This window comes from Glycine max, chromosome 3 (assembly GCF_000004515.6).
Source record: "Glycine max cultivar Williams 82 chromosome 3, Glycine_max_v4.0, whole genome shotgun sequence".
Classification (NCBI taxonomy): Eukaryota; Viridiplantae; Streptophyta; class Magnoliopsida; order Fabales; family Fabaceae; genus Glycine; species Glycine max.
In genome coordinates, this window is record NC_016090.4 from 37206810 (window position 1) to 37226233 (window position 19424).

The 19424-nt window shown below is 34.3% G+C and overlaps 3 protein-coding genes across 5 annotated transcripts; 2 read left to right on the forward strand and 1 right to left on the reverse strand.

The window, feature by feature from the left end:
• The first annotated feature begins 4 nt into the window (after positions 1 to 4).
• On the forward strand, positions 5 to 7294 carry LOC100780072 (DNA polymerase delta small subunit). 2 transcript variants are annotated; one of them, XM_003521166.4, is made up of 15 exons: positions 5 to 156; positions 229 to 358; positions 500 to 606; positions 1291 to 1417; positions 1768 to 1875; positions 2458 to 2573; positions 2663 to 2746; positions 3900 to 3968; positions 4048 to 4119; positions 4201 to 4292; positions 4373 to 4500; positions 4701 to 4802; positions 4917 to 4984; positions 5894 to 5984; positions 6724 to 7294. In XM_003521166.4, the coding sequence occupies exons 1-14, from the start codon at positions 118 to 120 to the stop codon at positions 5951 to 5953; spliced, it is 1302 nt and encodes a 433-aa protein (XP_003521214.1). In that variant the 5' UTR covers positions 5 to 117; the 3' UTR covers positions 5954 to 5984; positions 6724 to 7294. The 2 variants fall into 2 exon arrangements, with proteins under 2 accessions (XP_003521214.1, XP_040869989.1); XM_041014055.1 differs by having other exon boundaries at positions 5894 to 5980.
• Positions 7295 to 10943: 3649 nt separating this feature from the next.
• On the forward strand, positions 10944 to 13004 carry LOC100780602 (uncharacterized). Its single transcript, XM_003521167.5, has 2 exons — positions 10944 to 11428; positions 12654 to 13004. The coding sequence occupies exons 1-2, from the start codon at positions 11108 to 11110 to the stop codon at positions 12741 to 12743; spliced, it is 411 nt and encodes a 136-aa protein (XP_003521215.1). The 5' UTR covers positions 10944 to 11107; the 3' UTR covers positions 12744 to 13004.
• Positions 13005 to 15864: 2860 nt separating this feature from the next.
• Positions 15865 to 19013, reverse strand: LOC100781142 (actin-3). 2 transcript variants are annotated; one of them, XM_003521168.4, is made up of 5 exons: positions 18722 to 19013; positions 18525 to 18614; positions 17788 to 18181; positions 16530 to 17143; positions 15865 to 16210 (listed from the first exon to the last, which is right to left on the reverse strand). In XM_003521168.4, exons 2-5 carry the CDS (start codon positions 18582 to 18584, stop codon positions 16145 to 16147), a joined length of 1134 nt encoding a protein of 377 aa, XP_003521216.1. In that variant the 5' UTR covers positions 18585 to 18614; positions 18722 to 19013; the 3' UTR covers positions 15865 to 16144. The 2 variants fall into 2 exon arrangements, with proteins under 2 accessions (XP_003521216.1, XP_006576854.1); XM_006576791.4 differs by having other exon boundaries at positions 18525 to 18611; positions 18722 to 18885.
• Positions 19014 to 19424: the final 411 nt, after the last annotated feature.

A 19424-nucleotide genomic window follows, 5' to 3' on the forward strand; every position in this document is an offset into this window, starting at 1 on the left:
GTTCTAAGTAAGCATAATAAAACTAAAAACTTAAATTGAGTATTTATATGTTGTCGTTACTTCTTCCTTGCCGAGTCGAAAGAAACAAACAATTGGAACGAGGGAAGTGTTCCCGCCATGGGAATGGAGCGAGTGCAGTGTGCCTATGCCTCTCTGGTTCCTCTCTCTCTCTCTCATTGCATTGTAATTTTGTTGATGAATGTGTTAATTTGATTTTCTACGACGCAGGACGAAGCGTTCGAAATAGGGAAAGAGGCGTATCAGGGGCAGCAGTACAGCCAGATTTACTTCGCGCGCCTTCATTTGATGCGAACACTTTTATATTCCCTCGTTCCTCATTGGAAACCCAATTTTCCCGGTACCCTACACCCCTTTTTTTCACAAAATCACCTCCTTTTTCTACTATCTCCCACTTAGGGTAGCATCATGTTGTGTGCGGTATGGTTTTTCATTGCTTTGAGGCTTCAATTAATTGCTTGCTTGTTTCTGTATCGTAAAGTGTGCACAGTGCTGGGATTGGAAGAGGGGAAGGAGTGTGTCATTGTTGGAACCCTCTATAAACACATGAAGCTCAAACCTTGCATTCTTGATGAGTATTCCAAGGAGGTACTCTCGGTTCTACTTTATTACTATCTCCGATTACATTGCATGTGTACTTGTAAATATTATTAGTAAACTGTAAAAATATAATCAAAAAATATATTTAAGAGAAGATTAAGAGTAAATATATTATGCACTGTATAAGTTTTTTCACACGTTCATCTCATCACAAATTGGCATGTATGATGAATTGTCGACTTTTATACTGACTAACTTAAAAGTTATCAACGTTTATGATTGGTTGACAGTGTAAACATAGAAATTAAACTCGAAGGTTAGTTTAATTGATAGAAAATTATTTTAGTGGTAATAAAAATATAAAAATAATGGCATTTGAAACATTCAGTTTTGAAAAATCTTAAAATTTAATTTAATTGTGTTGACAATGATTTGTAAATATCTTTTTATACGCAATGTAAATTATAGAAATCAAGTATTTGCTAAGGAAATTAAGAAAAGCAAAATGTTTTTTTGGTTGAATTACTAATTAAAGAGGAAAAATATTGTCTTGCTTTAATATGAAAGCTTTGGGACTATGTGAGAATTAGAGTATGTATGTAGGTCATCAACTCTCAGGAGTGAGGACTTGAATTTTTTTATACAAGGGTGAATTTTATGCTTTCTTTGTATGAAGTGACAATAATGTGCCAGGGTGCTGTATTTCACTATTTTTCTGCCGATAATGTACAGAGATCAGTGGTTCCACTTGTCAAGCCACATAACTTCATACACCCGGATGATCACCTAGTTTTGGAAGATGAAAGCGGGCGGGTTAAGCTCAGTGGGAGTATCATTTTGCCATCTGAATATGTAACAGGTCTATATGATGAACAACTTATCTTAATTCAGTAAAATAGATTTTGTGATAAGAAGACAATTCTGAAACATGTGCATGTCAATTCCAAAACATTAGGTTTGGCATCCACAATTTCTTTATTTTTCCTTCCTTCCTTCTTTCATCTTTTTTTGAAATGGGTGTGGATGTGTGTTTCAAACAACATTGGATTGCTTTGTTTTCAGAATTTGTTTAATGTTTATCTGAGCTATCTAGAAATAAAACATGTAGCTACTTAATGATGTTAATTCTTATAGGAATGCAACTTGCCTGCCACATAAATGACTGTCATCTGGGACATGATAATTTTATGCTAATATTGTCTGTGACAGGAATTGTGGTTGCTTTACTTGGAAAGGAAACGGGGGCAGGTGACTTTTTGGTTCAGGATGTCCTGGATGCTGGCTTACCACCACAGATAGAATTCCCCCTTAAACCAAGTACCTCTTCTCTATCTTTTACATGTTATAACCCACTAAAGCGCACACATGGATGGCGTCTTTATGGGATTTTTTGCCCAGATGTTAGTTACACATGGTAGATTATGATTTTTCCCATTTGAGGATGGATGAATATGTGGTGAATTAGCATCCCACACCCACTTTCCTGCTTGAAGTGTTGTTTCTTTTATCTATTTAATATTCTCTCTGAAGTTTTGCTGTTTGAAAATTTTATTATTCATAGTCAGCAAGCATAAATAAGCTTCTGTTGCTCTTAGCACAGTCTCTTTCCATTTCATTTTGCATAAGATTTTAATTGTATTTTATGGAGTTAAAGAAACTAGTTTCTTATCTTTCTCTTTATATCTTTAAATGTTATTCAAAGCCATAATTCAAATATGTTTTTTGTTGTATGCTTCGTTTCCTCCTGCTTGTGTTAATGCACAGATGATGAGCAACAGCCTTGCCATTTTGTTCTTTTAGCTGTGCATCTCTGATGCTCCATACTTCATTGTTTGTTATTAAATTGTCCATTTTATTAAAAATATTGGCTAAAAAAATTCTTTTATTTGGATTCAACAGGGGAAGACAAGTATGTTGTTCTTGTGTCAGGGTTAAGTGTTGGGAGCAGCAGCTCTAATCCTCTTCAGTTTCAGCTTCTCATTGATCATATTACAGGGCATTTAGGAGATGAGAAGGTTTATTCTTCTTTTCTCTCAACTTTCTCATGTTGATAATTATGCAACATTTCAAAGTTTTAACTAATCAAAAGTGACAAATTAAACAGGAGCAAAGTATCGCATCACAAATTGTTCGAGTTGTCTTTGCTGGAAATTTAGTCGAGATACCTCGCAGACTTCTTAATGGACAGGTATTTATGTTACTGTGTAGGGGGAGAGAGAGAGAGGAAAATAAAAGGATTGCAGAGAGAAACCCTTAAAAGGACACCTTTGTTTCACAAATTAAAAATGACCACCTACTCTTCTCTATTGTAATTTGTATTGTATCATCACCAATTAACTTTCTCTGGTATCTGATTTCCTTGATTACACTTGCTTTGTCTTATGTGATTAAATTGCCATAGTAATGCACATTTATAGAGGAATATTACATAATCATCTGATATGTGTTCTAAAGAATAATTAGATGAGAGGAGCTAATTTGTCCCGTTACTTAATTTATTAGAGTTTCATTTTAGATTTAGATTTAGACACTCTGGTTGATTATCTCACGTCTTGATTTATACCTGGGTGCTAGACAGCACCCATTGCACATGTATGTCTTTCAATTTTCTATATAGTTTATTGGCACTAATCCTGGTTATACATACAAAACTTGTGAAAGTTTTGAATTCATAGGTTGTCTTTTGATATTTCTAAGTGTGGAATTGATAGGGTTGAGGGCTCAAACAATCCAAACCTGGACCACATATTGGACTTGGACCCTAAAAGGCCTAGATTGTAAAGATTTATGTTAGGAACGGACAAGTGGGTCCTGGTTCTTAGTTGGTTTTGCTGAATTGGAAGAATTATTTGAGAATTGGCATAAATTCTGAAATCTGGATACTATTGCTTTTGGCATGAGTTGTGGGCAGAGAAGCTCGTTTCTTTGAGTAGCATTCTTCTCTGGAGTCTCGTGTATAGAATTTAGGTGGGAAGAGAAATAAACAGTAAGACAGGAAGAAAGGGGGGAAAGAGAAGAACAGAATAGAGAGGAAGGATGGAGAGAAAGAGGAGAGAAACAGAGAGATCAAAGAAACTGTGCACTGTACTTCTGTTATTATTATTCCAGCCTGTCTAAAATGCAACAGACCCTTTATTTATAGGAAGCTACCCAACAACTAAGAACTAACAGTAGCTGACTAAATAACTGACATCCTTTTCTCATTTATATTTACACATCAGTCTCCTTTTGCTTGTAACAGCTCATGGAGCTGATTTCAGTAAATAATACAAGCAGTTTTCTGGCATTTAATTGCTTGTTCCTTAAACTTGTTTTGTGGGTCTTTTCATCAATATTTGCAGAATTTGGCGTCTAAGGATCTCTCAAGGATGGCTGAGCCAATAAAGGAGCTAGATATTCTGTTGAGTCAGGTTCATTTCATTAGTCTGATTCTTATATTTTAGTTCTTGTTTTTCTAAATAATTTGCTTAAATTTTACTTGCTTTTTAGATAGCTGCTGGCTTGCCTTTGGATATCATGCCAGGACCCAGTGACCCTGCTAATTTCTCACTACCACAGCAGGTCCCTATGTTATCCTTTAAGGGTTATATATGGAAAATTAACATGTGTTTTTGACTTTATTACTAAAATTATCACTTTCAGTCATTGCATAGATGCCTTTTCCCTGGGTCATCGGCATATAATACTTTTAGATCTTGTACAAATCCTCATTGTTTTGAGGTTGATAATGTCAGGTAAATAGGCTACTTTCAATATTACTGCCTTTGATGCTCAATCTATTATACCTTGAACATGATCCCCACACTGCTTCCAGATTTCTTGGGACATCGGGTCAAAATGTAGATGATCTTGAGAAGTATTCAGAGGCAAAAGATAAACTTGAATTCATGGAAAGGACATTAAGATGGAGGCATTTGGCACCCACTGCTCCTAATACTCTTGGTATGTACATTATTTACACCTCAATGCTTTTACACTTCCTTGGTTATCAATAATCTGTCATTTTTTGCTTAGGTCAGCCAACTTTTCTGGAAGGTTGAACATTAATTATATTACCTGCTATTTCTGAAGAAATATAGAGTTCTTCCAAAAAAATGAAAAATTATTTATTCTGACTTCTGATAGTGACTGTTGTCTTCCAGGATGCTATCCTTATACTGATAAGGATCCTTTCTTCATTGAGAGCTGTCCTCATGTTTACTTTGTTGGAAATCAAGATAAATTTGAAACTCGTGTCATAAAGGGTATTTCCATTCTAAAATCTACATTGCAGAAATAAAAGTTACTTCATTTCTGATTTGCATTTACTATAATATCCCTTCCCTAAAACTTTAATCAATTTTGCATGTTGATTGCAGGATCAGAAGGGCAGTTGGTGAGACTCATATGTGTTCCTAAATTCAGTGAAACTGGAGTTGCTGTTATGGTGAGTTCCAAATCTCACACACTTAATGTTAACTTAGATATTGTGCGGTGTCTTCCAGGATGGCCTTTTGTACTTGTATAAATGTGGCCTTTTATATTTGTATAAATATATTACTCCATTAGCACATCAGTATCATGTCTCTGGTCTGGTGTTTAAGGTAACAGATTACTGTCCGTGAATGTATTAATGAGACTCACTTTAGGCATTTCTTTGTACTCAACTAAAACAGGTTTCTGTAAATGATTAACTACCTGAAAATATGGTTCTTTGCTAGAATTTCGATGCTATCTTTCTTGCTGCTTTTCTCCCTTCTATAATAATGAAGCAATTTTAAAAAGTTCAATTAAAAGAAAGCACATCTGAAAACTATGTTTTTATTCTTTTGTTTAAGTCTCCTATACATAAAAGGGTTCTCTTTTGAGAAAATCATGAAAGGTTTTTGTATGAGACAAAGATTGGTTAATTGGGGGTTTCCAATTATTTTGGTTATGGATTGGGTACATGAGACAAATAGGTTTTTGTATGTAGATTGCCTTTTCTTTCCCTACTATTACGGAAAGCAGTGATATTTCCTGAAAGTCCTCCAAGCCCCAGCTATAAGATGGCTGATATTGTTCCCAGTTGGGTTGAAGGTGATACTTGTATACGTATTTTTAAAATTTTAATGAATCAAGTAATAAGAAGGTAGAAGTTTTAGTTCAATCCTACATGGTTGCCAACTTGGCGATGATGCAATTCTGGAATCATCCATATTTGATAAAAATGTAGTCAAGAGAAATATTTGTGGTAGGATTATGACTGCGGAAGGGTTGTTTTCCTTGCTTAATGTTTGGTTGTGATATAATAGCTGATTTCTTCTGATGTATTCTTGCAGACTTACAAATCTTTTTATTTTTATTTTTTTTGCAGCTAAATCTGAGGGACCTTGATTGTCATGCTCTCAGTTTTGGAACGCAATTCAGCTCATAACAATGCAGAATGAAGTTCCACATTCAAGTTTGTAAGCTTCCAAATTTTGAACAGTTCTAGCATGAGCATAGTGTTTATAGAACCTCTAAACTGAGAAAATGTATCATGTTGGAAAGTTTTACCCTTGATCTATAACATGGTTTAGGTTTGTGGTATTTTCAACTGAAATCAATGGTAGATACATCCGTATTTTTTTACTTTACATATTTTCACTTTAAAGAGCCTAATTGTCTTATCAGGCATAGCTAATTACAAACTCAGTACATTAAAATAATAATTCAGAAAACAACAAAGTACTTGTTGAAGTCATTTTGATGTAATCTTTAGGTTTTCTTTTAGTGCCTAATAGGAACATGCTCATGTATAAACTGCTCTTAAATTTAAGTAGTTAGTGTGGCTTCTCGACCATTATAAATACAGATACAACTAATTTAAATTCATTTGATTTCTAAGTCTAGTGTTGTCAAGTTTTATCTTAAATCATTTTGGTAGTTAATGTGAACATGATGGTTTCATAATTGAAACTTCTTTTTTTTTTTTTTTTTTGTCTGGGAGCATCGAGAAACTGTGTGGTTTCCCCACTATAATAATTACAGATATTAATTTATCTAAATTAATTTGATTTCGAAAGCTAATGTCATTTTTTTCTCCCCCTTAAATGGATTTGAAGCTTGAATGTGTCATCCATGTGTATATGTACACAGATGATTTGCATTAACATCCAGGCACGACAAATAGGAACAGTTTCTTATAGTAATTTCATAATACAGGTTTTGCGATGTTTGTTGGTGGTGCTGCTATTGGTGTATCTTGGGGCATAAAGCCAAGAACCGAAAATTGAAGCTGATAGTCGAGGAAGGCTACCTGTGTTTCTTTAGTGTAATATATTTTTGTAGTATTGATATATATTGACTTCCATGTTTATTTTTCTTATTAGTTTTCAGTGTAACATAGTATTTATACATTAGTTAAAAATTGGTTTGCACAAGGATGGAAGTCAGTATTATTGGTTTGGTCTCAACCTGGCTGGTTCAAGAGGAATCAATCATCTGATGGTAGAATCTCACTCTTTTAGTCATTAAGATGATAAAGGATGGCTGCTTAGACACCCACCTGAGTCCGCCCGACTAGTCAAATCTGTTCTTTCTTGGAATCACGTATTATTCAGAGAGGCCAACCAAGTAGCTGATGCTTTATCCAAACATGGTCTTTCCTTGGTACTACTGATAGCATTGTTTTTTTTTTTATTCAGTTCCGTCTTTTCTTTCTGTTAAGATATGTGCTGATGTATATTGTCTACGACCTTCCCTCGTGGGTTTTAATAACAGTTTTCTTCTTAAAGCTCAGTTTTACTTCTACCTCCTTTGAAGGTGGCGTAACATACCTTACTGGTGACAGTTTTGTAGCTTAAGCAATTTCGTTCGTTTAATAGGGAAGATAAAATAATGCTTCAAATCTGTTGAAAATTAAAAAGAGGAAAGCTACTTTGATCACTTTAAATATAAATATGTATGCTCCTAAGGTAGTGGAAAAGAATGTTATTTATCTTTGACATATCGCCCTCCCCCTCTCCTTAGTTTCAGGCTTTTTTTACAGATCTACTCTAACGAGGCTTTTAACTCCCATGCCACTTATGCATTGATTTTTAAATTCTATTATCCGTTACTTATGAGTTAGTTGATTTGCGAATTATAATATTTAGTATAATGATCATTAACATGGACTCATCTATGGACTACAAATTTTGCAACCATTTGTGGATAATACAACTAGCTATTTATATTTGATTATTAATAATTTGAATCTGCTCAGCTAAATTATACTGCACATTAAATTCATAACTGAACACTCCATCTAAGATATACAATTACAAGAATAAATTTTGAAGAATGTCAATGTGGATTGGGGTCCAAACCATTTAGGACCCTTGATTGTCGACCTGAAGATAAAAAAAAATTGATAAGTTTGTGGTGGAAGAATGGCAAAAGCAAGAGAGGTATGGGAGAGGTTCATACATCATGAAAGAGAAACTCAAGGCAATGAAGAATAGCTTGAAGAATTGGAATAGACTTCGGGAATATACACAAGAATGTAACAAGAATTGAGTTGGAGATGAATGATCTTGATAAAAAGGAGGAGATGGATGGCTTATTTGAGGAAGAGTTGAAATAAAGGAGGAGGCTCGGAAGAGTTTGGGCGACATGCTTTGTTTAGGGAGTCACTTCTCAAGCAACAATCTAGATCCAAACGGCTTCAAGAAGGTGACTCTAATTCAAAGTATTTTCATATTATAATAAATTGGAGAAGAAGGCAGAATATGATTAGAGGGATTAATGTGAATGCGGGGTATGGAAGGAGGAACCTAAAAAAGTGAAAGAACATGCATGGAATTTTTTCAAAAATAGGTTTAGTGAGGAGGATTGGAGGGAGGCCATGTCTTGATGGGGTGATGTTTGAGAGGATAACTCATGAAGATAATACTATGTTGATTGGCAAATTTGGGGAGATGGAAATTCAAGAAGCAATTTGGGAGTGTGGAAGTGCAAAGAGTCTGGGACCCAATGGCTACAATTTTAGATTCATTAAAAAGTTTTGGGAGACTATTAAGGGAGATGTGTTTAACTTCCTCAATGACTTTCATGATTCTGCAAATTTTGTGAGAGGAGCAAATGCTTCATTCACCTCTCTTATTCGAAAGAATGATGACCCACAAGGATGTGATGATTATAGACCTATATTTTTGGTGGGATGCAAAGTGCTTTAAATTTCTTGGGGGGAAGAAATCTCTTACAAAGTGTGATGATAGCCAATGAAGTGGTTGATGAAGCTAGAAGGAATAAGAAAAGGTGCATGATCTTCAAAGTGGACTTTGAGAAAGCATATGCTTTGGTGTGTTGGAAATTTCTCATTTACATGATGAGGAGAAATGGGTTTCAATGAGAAATGGATAATGTGGATCTATGGCTGTCTATCTTCTAGTTTGGTATCCATTCTTATTAATGGGAGCCAACTAAAGAATTTGGCCTAAAAAAAAAGTTAATACAAGATAACTCTTACACTTTTTTTTCCCACGATTGCAGCGAAAGGACTAAGTGAACTAATGAGAGAAACTACCCTAAATGATCTCTTTTCGGGATTTAAAGTGGATGGAAAGGAGGTGGAGATGAGTTTATTGTAATATGCCGATGATACTATTTTTGTGGGTGATTTCAATTTCAGTTTCAACAAAGTGGTGGTGGCCAAGAGTGTATTGAGGTAATTTGAATTTGTTTCTGGACTCAAGGTGAATTTTTATAAAAGTAGATTTGGTGGGATTGGAGTGGATCAACAAAGTGTGAAAAGATATGCAAAATACTTGAATTGTAAAATCTTGTCAATCCCATTTGTATACTTGGGAATTCCAATTGAAGCTAATCCTAGGAGGAAGGAGACATGGGAGCCAATAATAACAAAATTCAAGAAGAAACTTGCAACGTGGAGGCACAAGCACCTAACCATTGCCGGTAGAATTCGTTTGATCAATTCGGCATTATCCTCTCTACCTCTCTTTTACATGTCATTTTTAAAATTTTGGAAGGGGTGATTAGAAAATTGACTACTTTATAAAGAAGATTCTTGTGGGGGCGTGAAGATGGTAGAGAAAAAATTTCTTGGATTAGTTGGAACAAAATTTGTGCAACAAAAGACTATGAGGGGTTGGGGGTTAAGAGTATATATCTTTGTTCAATGTAGCTTTAATTGCTAAATGAAAATGGAATATATTTCATTGTAGGAGAGATTTATGGGTGAGGGTGTTAGATTCTAAATATGAAGGGTTGTAGGGTTGTAGGGATTAGATGAGGGGCAATCTCATGGCACTGAAGAAATGTACCCAAAATGCTCTCAAGTTTAGACCGTTTTAGAAACAGAGAAGTATCCTTTATATTCTTGAATTTTTTTATAGCAAAATGCGTATAAAATATGAGAATGTCATATTTTTAAGCTTGCTTTCTCGAAAAATACTTTATAACATTTTAAAACAAACGCTTTCTAAAAGTTGCTTTTTTCTATAAATAAATGCATATTATAAGGGGTTAGTATATTAGTTCATTTAAGAAGAAAAAGTGTTCGATATATTATTATTGAATAAAATATGTTTTCAGTTCTGTATTTTCAGCGAAATTTAATTTTAGTATCTAAATTTTAATTTTGATGAATTTGATGTTTGATTTTTAATTTAGTTATCTGAATAAGATGAATGAATTATTATAAATTTTTAATATTATATTAATTTTTATAGATTAAAAAAAATGACGAGAGAATGAATGCAGAGAAGGCGAGGGAGTGGGGGAGGAAGCGTAGGTCACCTCATCAGATCCAATGGTTCGTTTTGGTGTTTATAATATAAAGTGAGGCAGGTTTTATGTTGTAAAGTACTAACCTGAAATAGAAATGATAAAATGGATTCAATCGAGTCTTATTTTTTATTTAACAAATTTTATTTGTAATGTTTAGTTTTGAATAACTTTTATTCAATACGATATAAACAATGTTGCTAATAATCCTCAATATTTATTGAATATTGCTGCTTCCGCAACACTCCCAATCCAGATCCAACATTTACAGCTCCCCCCATAGGCCTTAGCATAGGTTTATTATTAATTAACGACATAATCATTATTAGGCTGACTAAGATAAAAGCACTTTTTTTAATAGACAAACACTGAAACAAGGTACTAGTACGTCAGAAACTGAAGAAGGAGAGCGCAATCGTGGGTCCTCTCAATTCTTTAGTACTATTTGTATTGTTGCCATCAGAAAATTCACATAATAAACATACGCCTATACAGAATAATACACAAACAGCCAAAACATATACCAAATTTATAAATGAAAAAAAACTTAGGAAAAATTAAACCAATATCACAATCTATTATCCCCACCCAACGGCTATATTTTCTTCCCTCTCTCTTTCATTATTCAACAATAAATCACTCACTATCGTTTACCACTTTTGCTTGCTTCTGCATTACTTCCACAACGGTCCTCACATAATATATATGTGTATATATAATCATATTATTATTAGTATTTTCTTACATTACATAAATAGTGCATATACCATATAGCTTATGCTATAGTGCTATACCATTATACCAACTAATTTCACTTGCAATGGACACTACAATTGTTATTGCTACTGCTGCTGAAGCTAATAAGGTTCAACATGTCACCAAGAAATCTTCTGATGAGCTTCTGAGGAAGTTCGCCGAAGCGGGTTCCGACGAGGCCGCCGGGGAAAACAAACGGAGGAAGAAGAAGAAGAGGGAAAGTGAATTGTGTGAGTGTGACAGCCCCTCTTCCAATGGTGGCGCCGCCATGGTGGAAAGGAGGTCCCTTCTGCTGCCGAAAGTGACGCGGAGGTCGGTGTTGCTCCGGCAGCTGAGGGTGAGGGATGTTAGAAACAAGTCATCACTCTTTGGAACCATTCATAAGGTGAGTGAGCCCAATTCAATTCATATTCTAATTCAAACAAAGCATGCTATTAGTTATTAATTATATGGTAATTGAAGTCCTCATTTGAAGTTTTGATTTTAATTTGGTTTTACAAGTATAAAATGTTAGCTTTATTTTGGTATTTTAAAGCATTTTTTTTTAATCATGTTATTGGTGGGAATGGGTTTTTGTCCATGAAAGTCTTTCTATTATACCATTAAGTTGATTCTTTTGTTAATTTATTATGTTAACTTCAATTTAGTAACATGCGATAAATTGTGAGCAGATCTGTGCTGTCAACCAAAATTAATTCAGTTATAACAATTATTGATAGAAGGATTAATTTGATCTAATAAACAGACGCTTTAAAGAGAAACTAAGTAAAATTCTCTAAACTTAAGATACCAAATTAAAACAAAACAATTCAAATAAGTTGGATTTTAGCTTCGAAGATTTTTTTTTTCTAACTTGGGACTGTAATGAAACTTTTGTTGGATGAAAATTGTTAAATGTGTTTTGAGAAAAGGATAGATGTCTAGGTGTTTTTGAAATTATTTTTCAATAAGGATTAGAATTTTACCTAGCTTAATGATTTAATGCCTACTTTATGGTGCTTTAATTAATGAAATGAAATTCTAATTTTAATAAAGAAAATAACATTAAAAATATTTAAGGAAGTGGATTTAAGTTTTGTTCTAAACAATCATGCATGCTTGGGTTGTTGTCCTAAAATTGAAGCTTCAAAACAAACATTATAAAATTATGATGGTCAATTAATTAGAACAAGTCGTTTTCTGGAGTTGTTGGGAGGGGAATAATTTGTCAATTTGAGAATTAGAAATTCATTTGCTTTATACAACTACGATTATTAATTTTATGAATTCCAGCTTGCTTTTATGGCTAAAATTCCTAAACATGGATATAAAATGATAATGTAGGAAAAGTTATATTTATACAATAATACAATTCTTTTAGAGGGGGGAATGTTTTAAGCCTGATTATGGCTTAGCTTGAAGCTTCAAACTTTGTAAAAAAAAAAGGTAGTAATAAAAAGATAAAGAATTACTCCAAGAGGTAATTTTATTAATTTTGATCAATAATATTATCTGGATGTATATTTGTCTCCCTTTTTTTTAAATATAATTCTCCGTGTAAATATTTCTTTTTCTTCATCATAAAGATTGAGGTAAAATCCTTCTAATTATTTTTTCATCACTTCTTGTAGACATGGCGTAGAACCGTGGAAGGTGCCTCCAGAGTTTTCTTGGAAAAACATTATCATCGCCATAAGCGTTTGATCAATGATATTGTTTAGGCTCTGATGAAAAATCTACTACAAGTATATGAGCTAATTCCTGGTCAGAAGGAAAATGCAAAAGCTCTCACTCTATATGTATATTGCCCCATTAAATTAATTCAATTATTGATGCTATGCACTTTTTTTTACTGTTTGTTTATTCTTTCGCCTTCAACTAATAAAATTTATTCGTTCATTCACTCTCCATTCGGCTTACAATATGTCATGTATGAAACAGGAAGAAAAAGAGACTTATATATAAATCTGTGTTTATGTTAATCAAATGCTTCATTCCATTAATCTAAACTCTCTTTCTCTAACAATCTAAAGTCTGCTGAAACATTAAGCACATAAAATTAGGTGGGTGGAAAAGTGAAATGTGACTAATGGCATAGCAATGATTCTTTCCTATTATCTCACATACATCGTCCAATTTATCACTATGAACCAAAAAAGAAAGAGAGAAAGAAAATGAATCATTGCGATCATTAATTGGCTTCCTATGTAGCAACCACAATTATTTAATGCATATGCAACAGTTTTTCTCGCGTGGTTTGATACCCACTCTTTCATATACTCAAACACACTAAAGCAAAAATTAGTGTCGGCATTCATTTTACTACAAACAGATTATAAAATGTACAGTGTATTCATGATAAGAAAATGTAGACGATCCTGGACTTCAAGGCTTTGTTTGGGTTGGAGAAAAGTAAGAGTTAGGAGAAAAATAAGTAAAAATAGTGTATATTTTTAAAATGTTCAAATTGAGAGAAAAATAAAAGAAAAAAGGTTAACTTTTCTTTTTACTCTGGTTACTTAGATACATAAATAAGGAAAATAATATTTTGATATAAAATGATTTATATTCTGATATAAAGTAATACATAATTTACTTTATGGTAGAAAAAGTAAAACATGTGACGAAAAAATCCAATATTTAAAAAAAAAAATATTTCACTCCTCTCACAAACCTTGCGTCGTAAACATCGGTCGAATCTCACATCTTCAATTTATCTTCATCTTTTCTTTTCTCTTATATGTCTTTTCTATTTTTTCTCTCTTTTACTTCTCTCCCTCAACTTTTTATTTATCAAAATAATATAAAATTTAAAATTATTTCTCAAGGTAATGTATTCAAAATAATTTACTTATTTGAAATGGTTTTGGTAAGTGTATTGACAACTATGAGAAATAATACAAGTATAATCCAATAATAATAAAACATACTAGAAGTTATCACGATATGTTCATCTTACTTGATAGAGTGTTTGTAGCACCTTCTCATATTTACTCACCATGAGAAGTGTCCATATGTCAATTTCTAATGTATAACATCTATCTACGGTATTCACACTTTATACAATTACCACATGTCAACAATTTGTGTGTAACACCTTCATAATGTCCTCATTTAGGCATAATAAATAAATCTTGTGGGTATCATCCCGAATTCAACCCAACTTTAATGGAAAATATTTACTTTGATCAAATACAGGTACATGTATTACATGTATTACTCAAATTATTTAAACGAGGATGAGTATCAAATTATACCTATATCCATAATTGTCATATTGCATTTTTTAAAAAAAAATTATCACAACATATATACATAATATATATATATATATATATATGTAAGATTTTATTGTTATAATTTTTTAAAATATAAACCAATTAGCTTAATAGTTAAATAATTAAATAACAAACTTAAAAATATAATTGAATTCTTATTTTTAAACTTTAATTTATTTGTTACTGGTTATATTTATATATTGTTTGAAATAAAATATGTTATTTTTTTTTAACCCGTATCTATACTCATCCTGTCGAGGGGGGTGGACCCACCCCATTGGCATCCCTATCCTCAATATCTGAGTATTTAAGGCATATTCAACTGTCATGTACGAACCTAACCCTCATTTTCTCTCTCCATCTCTCTCGCCTACTGACTTGATCATTGTTGGAGTCCTTGCAGGTTGCCACTACCAGAATTCTCTCGCCACTATCAACACCATCTTATGAGATTGGATCTCAGCTCTTGGATCCTCCTTGTAAGTTCACCATCGAAAAGAATCTATAAAAAAATTCTACCAGTCAAGCTCTCACGTGATCTACCTACAAAAAGAAATGATGAAGAATTAGAGTGTGTTGCTAGGCATAATTGATATGGCTCCATTTGAGCTTGTGTAGTGTTTACAACATAATGTATAACAAAGGCCTTCGTATCAAATCCCTTAATTTGCAAGTGTTTGTTGCTAACGGTTTTAGTTTTAGGTCATATTCCAATATTTTGTGCCTATATGAACCCTTGTACAATGTCAAGAGATTCTCTAGTGTGGAAGAACATTGGGCTTAAACCAAAGAATTGAGTCAAATCGACTTAATAGTGACCCAAAACAAATGTCAAAATTAAGAATGTGCAGATCAAGGTTATACCAAATACAAGCGGTAATTTTAAGGTCTCTCCCCCTTTTGATTCCTTTATTTGTTGGATAAACGAGCTAAAAAGCCAAGGACAACAGAAGCACAAAGAAAAACTAATGCAGAAAAGACACCCGAGAGTGAAACATTTCCACGTGATCATGCATGGTTAGGCCATGTTTCAAAGATGAGTCCGCAACACTATTTGCTTTCCTAAACACATGCTTCCAATTGGGGTGTTTTTTTTTTTTCTGCACTTCCGATACTACTTCCCAATATGAGAAGTGCAAGTAACTCAGGGAGTGCAGGAAGCAATTGCCTTCAAATTGATGCCTTCTGCATGAGAAGCAAGTCTGAGAATGCTTTGGACAAAGCACAAGTAGGATGAAGTGAGTATTTGAGAGGAAGTTATGAGAGAAAAAAGGGTTGGTTGAATGTTTTCTCCTTATTGATTGAAAAAGAACATGGTTTAACCAAAGCTTAGTTATTTCTTCTGACACTACTATAAAAATAATACTCCAGGATAATTTTTATACTCTCAGGTGAAACTCTCACTAGCAAATATTATCATACCAAGTTGGCAAATTGGCATATGAATTGTAAGATAAAACATCAACTATCGAGATAAAAGATTGGACTGTGATCAACAATGACTTTTTCGTTGCAGAGAATTATAAATTAAGCACGTACCATACCACTATGTTAATCAGAATACTTCAGGAAAAGAATTTGTTGATTCAACCAAACCAAATCGGTAACAATTCACATCTCTTCTACAACAAAACGGGATAAAAAAAAATGAATCTTACATATCTTGCTAGCCTTCATGCTCTTATCTCAACATATCAAAGAAAGGAAAACACAAAAACAAGATAGATAAAAGGAATGGTAAAGGGTAGGAAAATGAAAGTTCCTCAACCACTTGATGGTATTTTTGTAGTGTTCGTATAAATAGTAATTTCCCTGGTCCATCTTTCATACTCCATTGTTATAACTTAGAAGCATTTCCTGTGTACGATTGATGGTCCAGATTCATCATACTCTGCCTTCGCAATCCACATCTACACATGGGAAAGAAAACATAAAAAGGAGCCTCAGTAAATACACTGTCACTATCAATTTTTTGAGTTGAATACAGCAAATACTTACTCTATCGCCCAACAAGCGCAGCGAAAGAAGGATATATTTTAGACTAGTTCTATTCCCTTGATCTAGCTGAGTATCATGTTTGTTATTTCCTCCTATTTTGTTATAATGTTTATTTTATTCAAGTTTCTACTTGCTATTGAAATACAAATTACCAAGTTATTTAATGTACTGTATTAACATTTCAAAATTCAACAGCTTCAGGCATATGTAATTTATAGTCATGCAGTTTACCTGTTGGAAGGTGCTGAGGGAGGCCAAGATAGAGCCTCCAATCCAGACACTGTACTTCCTCTCTGGTGGTGCTACAACCTTAATTTTCATGCTACCCGGTGCCAATGCTGTAATCTCCTTGCTCATCCTATCAGCAATACCCGGGAACATTGTGGAACCACCACTCAAGACTATGTTACCATAGAGATCCTTCCTGATGTCGACATCACACTTCATGATAGAGTTATATGTTGTCTCATGGATACCAGGAGATTCCATCCCAATCATGGATGGCTGGAAGAGAACTTCAGGGCACCGGAATCGTTCAGCACCGATCGTAATCACCTGCCCATCAGGTAGCTCATAGCTCTTCTCAACTGCTGAGCTGGTCTTGGCAGTTTCCAACTCCTGCTCATAATCAAGAGCAATGTAGGCCAGTTTCTCCTTCATGTCCCTCACAATTTCCCGCTCCGCAGATGTGGTGAAAGAGTAACCACGCTCAGTCAAGATTTTCATCAGGGCATCAGTGAGATCACGCCCTGCAAGGTCTAAACGCAGGATTGCATGTGGGAGGGCATAACCTTCATAGATAGGCACCGTGTGACTGACACCATCTCCAGAGTCCAGAACAATACCTACAACAAACACCATAGAAAAAACACATCAACTCATTTCAATACCAATCCATGTCATTAAATGGCTACTAGACCTTCAAATCTCATTCAACATTCATGATACAAACACATAACAAAATGAACAAAAAGTTTAACTTTTAAAATATTCCCACGAATTCCTCCTTACAACCACCCAACAATTCCAAACCCTTTTAGGCTCCAGGGGTTACTTTGTATCGAACTTTTTACTTTTATATATTAGAATAATGGAAACAACAAGGATTCCCTGTAGCTGAAGCTTCGGTTTTTATCCAAGAGGAATGGCATCATGTGATCCATGTAGCTTAGTCTCAGCTAGTGGGATAAGACATTGTTTGTTATTAATGGAAACAACAGGGATCAATTTGGTACCATGTCATGATCCAATAACCCCCAAAAGCTTAAACTTAAATAGGCAAAGACACATAGGCCCAATTTGGATTAGTTTGAAGCTCATGCAAGCCATTTCAATTTAGAGAAACCCATGATCTATAACTTAAAAAATCATCAAGTTACATGACAAACACAGATAAGTAGTTTCACATCATATCTACAAACCTCACAATCCCAACATTCACGTTAAACCAAAAAACAAAAAATCAAGAAGGTGGATGAAGATCAATTACCAGTTGTACGGCCACTAGCATAAAGGGAAAGCACGGCCTGGATAGCAACATACATAGCAGGAGTGTTGAAGGTCTCAAACATGATCTGAGTCATTTTCTCACGATTGGCCTTGGGATTAAGCGGCGCCTCGGTGAGAAGCACAGGGTGTTCTTCAGGAGCCACACGAAGCTCGTTGTAGAACGTGTGATGCCAGATCTTCTCCATGTCGTCCCAATTACTCACAATTCCATGCTCAATTGGGTATTTGAGAGTCAAAATACCCCTCTTGGATTGAGCCTCGTCCCCAACATACGCATCCTTCTGCCCCATCCCAACCATCACTCCCGTGTGACGTGGACGCCCCACAATGCTGGGGAACACCGCCCTCGGCGCATCATCTCCGGCAAAACCAGCCTATCACACAAATCCCAACAACATTAACACACTATTAAGGGGGATATAAGGTGGGTTGAATGATTAAGGGAAAAGATCGCAAATTCGATTATCTCTGCTAACAAAACTAACATTTGTCTATCAAAAAATTAATTAAGAAAAAAAATTGTATCCTAACAGATCCTAAACACCAAACCCCCCATGATCACCGGCATTATATTGATCCAGATGGAACTGGACTCGGATCCCTTAAATAAAGTCTAAATTTGCTGCGAAGATTAATCATCAACAAGATGGGTAAATATTTCACATTTATAACATGGGTTAAAAAGAAAAACCTATGATCCCATAAAAATTGATATACCTTGACCATTCCGGTTCCATTATCGCAAACGAGGGGTTGAATATCCTCGGCATCGGCCATTGTTGTCGTTTAAGGTAAAGATGTTTGCTGCTGCAAAAAAAAAAAAAAAAACCAAAAACACATATAATTAGCGTTAAACGGTGGGTGCTTGTTCTTATCACCGGGGATGAAAGAGGGAAGAGAGAACGTGGCTATACCTGCGGAATGAAGGAATGTGTGCGAGACAACGTGTGTGTATGGGAGTGTGTCGTGTGTGTTTTTTGATGATGTATGTGTGTGGCTGAGGTACCCGCCCTGTGGTTTAAAAAAGAAAGGTCTGGTCAAATGAAATTCGCCTCAAATGAAGCGCAAATTGCACGTCCTTCCATCCTCGCCGTCCGTTACCAATATCGCATCCACGGGCCACGTTTGTTGTTGGAAATAGCTGGCACTCTTGTGCTTTTTCTTGCTTTCCAGTTACACCCCCCTCACTCACTCATTTCACTCGTCTCCTCGAATAACAATAACCCCCCATCTCTGTTTTATTGATTTTCACTATTCCTCTTTTCTTGTCACCGTTTCAATTATTCAACATATTTTTTCTTTTGCGGAATGTCTCTTGTTCCAAATTCCCAGGTATCATTTCTAGTTTATTCAATGTTTTCGATTTAGAGTTGTTTAAATTTATGATTGAAATGATCATGTTAGAATTTTCTATAATTTTTTTTTCGTGATTTTAAAGCATACAAATATATATAAAAAATGGCATATAAAAGGTCGGTAAATGGATTCAGTGATAGTTTAAACAAATATTAATTTAATCTCTCAATTATATAGAAAAGTGATTGCTTTTTATGTACAGATTATGATAACACTATTAATTGAACATTTAATAATATTACGGTACTTTTTATTATTGAT

Excerpts from the sequence above, each read along its gene's own strand:
- LOC100780072 (XM_003521166.4), top strand. The coding sequence starts at position 118 with ATGGGAATGGAGCGAGTGCAGTGTGCCTATGCCTCTCTG. Across the intron at positions 359-499 it reads TTGGAAACCCAATTTTCCCG|TGTGCACAGTGCTGGGATTG; the intron begins GTACCCTACACC and ends TGTATCGTAAAG. Across the intron at positions 3,969-4,047 it reads TAGATATTCTGTTGAGTCAG|ATAGCTGCTGGCTTGCCTTT; the intron begins GTTCATTTCATT and ends CTTGCTTTTTAG.
- LOC100780602 (XM_003521167.5), top strand. The coding sequence starts at position 11,108 with ATGGACACTACAATTGTTATTGCTACTGCTGCTGAAGCTAATAAGGTT. Across the intron at positions 11,429-12,653 it reads TCTTTGGAACCATTCATAAG|ACATGGCGTAGAACCGTGGA; the intron begins GTGAGTGAGCCC and ends CACTTCTTGTAG.
- LOC100781142 (XM_003521168.4), bottom strand. The coding sequence starts at position 18,584 with ATGGCCGATGCCGAGGATATTCAACCCCTCGTTTGCGATAATGGAACC. Across the intron at positions 18,182-18,524 it reads ATGGAACCGGAATGGTCAAG|GCTGGTTTTGCCGGAGATGA; the intron begins GTATATCAATTT and ends TTTGTGTGATAG. Across the intron at positions 17,144-17,787 it reads TGCTAGTGGCCGTACAACTG|GTATTGTTCTGGACTCTGGA; the intron begins GTAATTGATCTT and ends TGTTTGTTGTAG.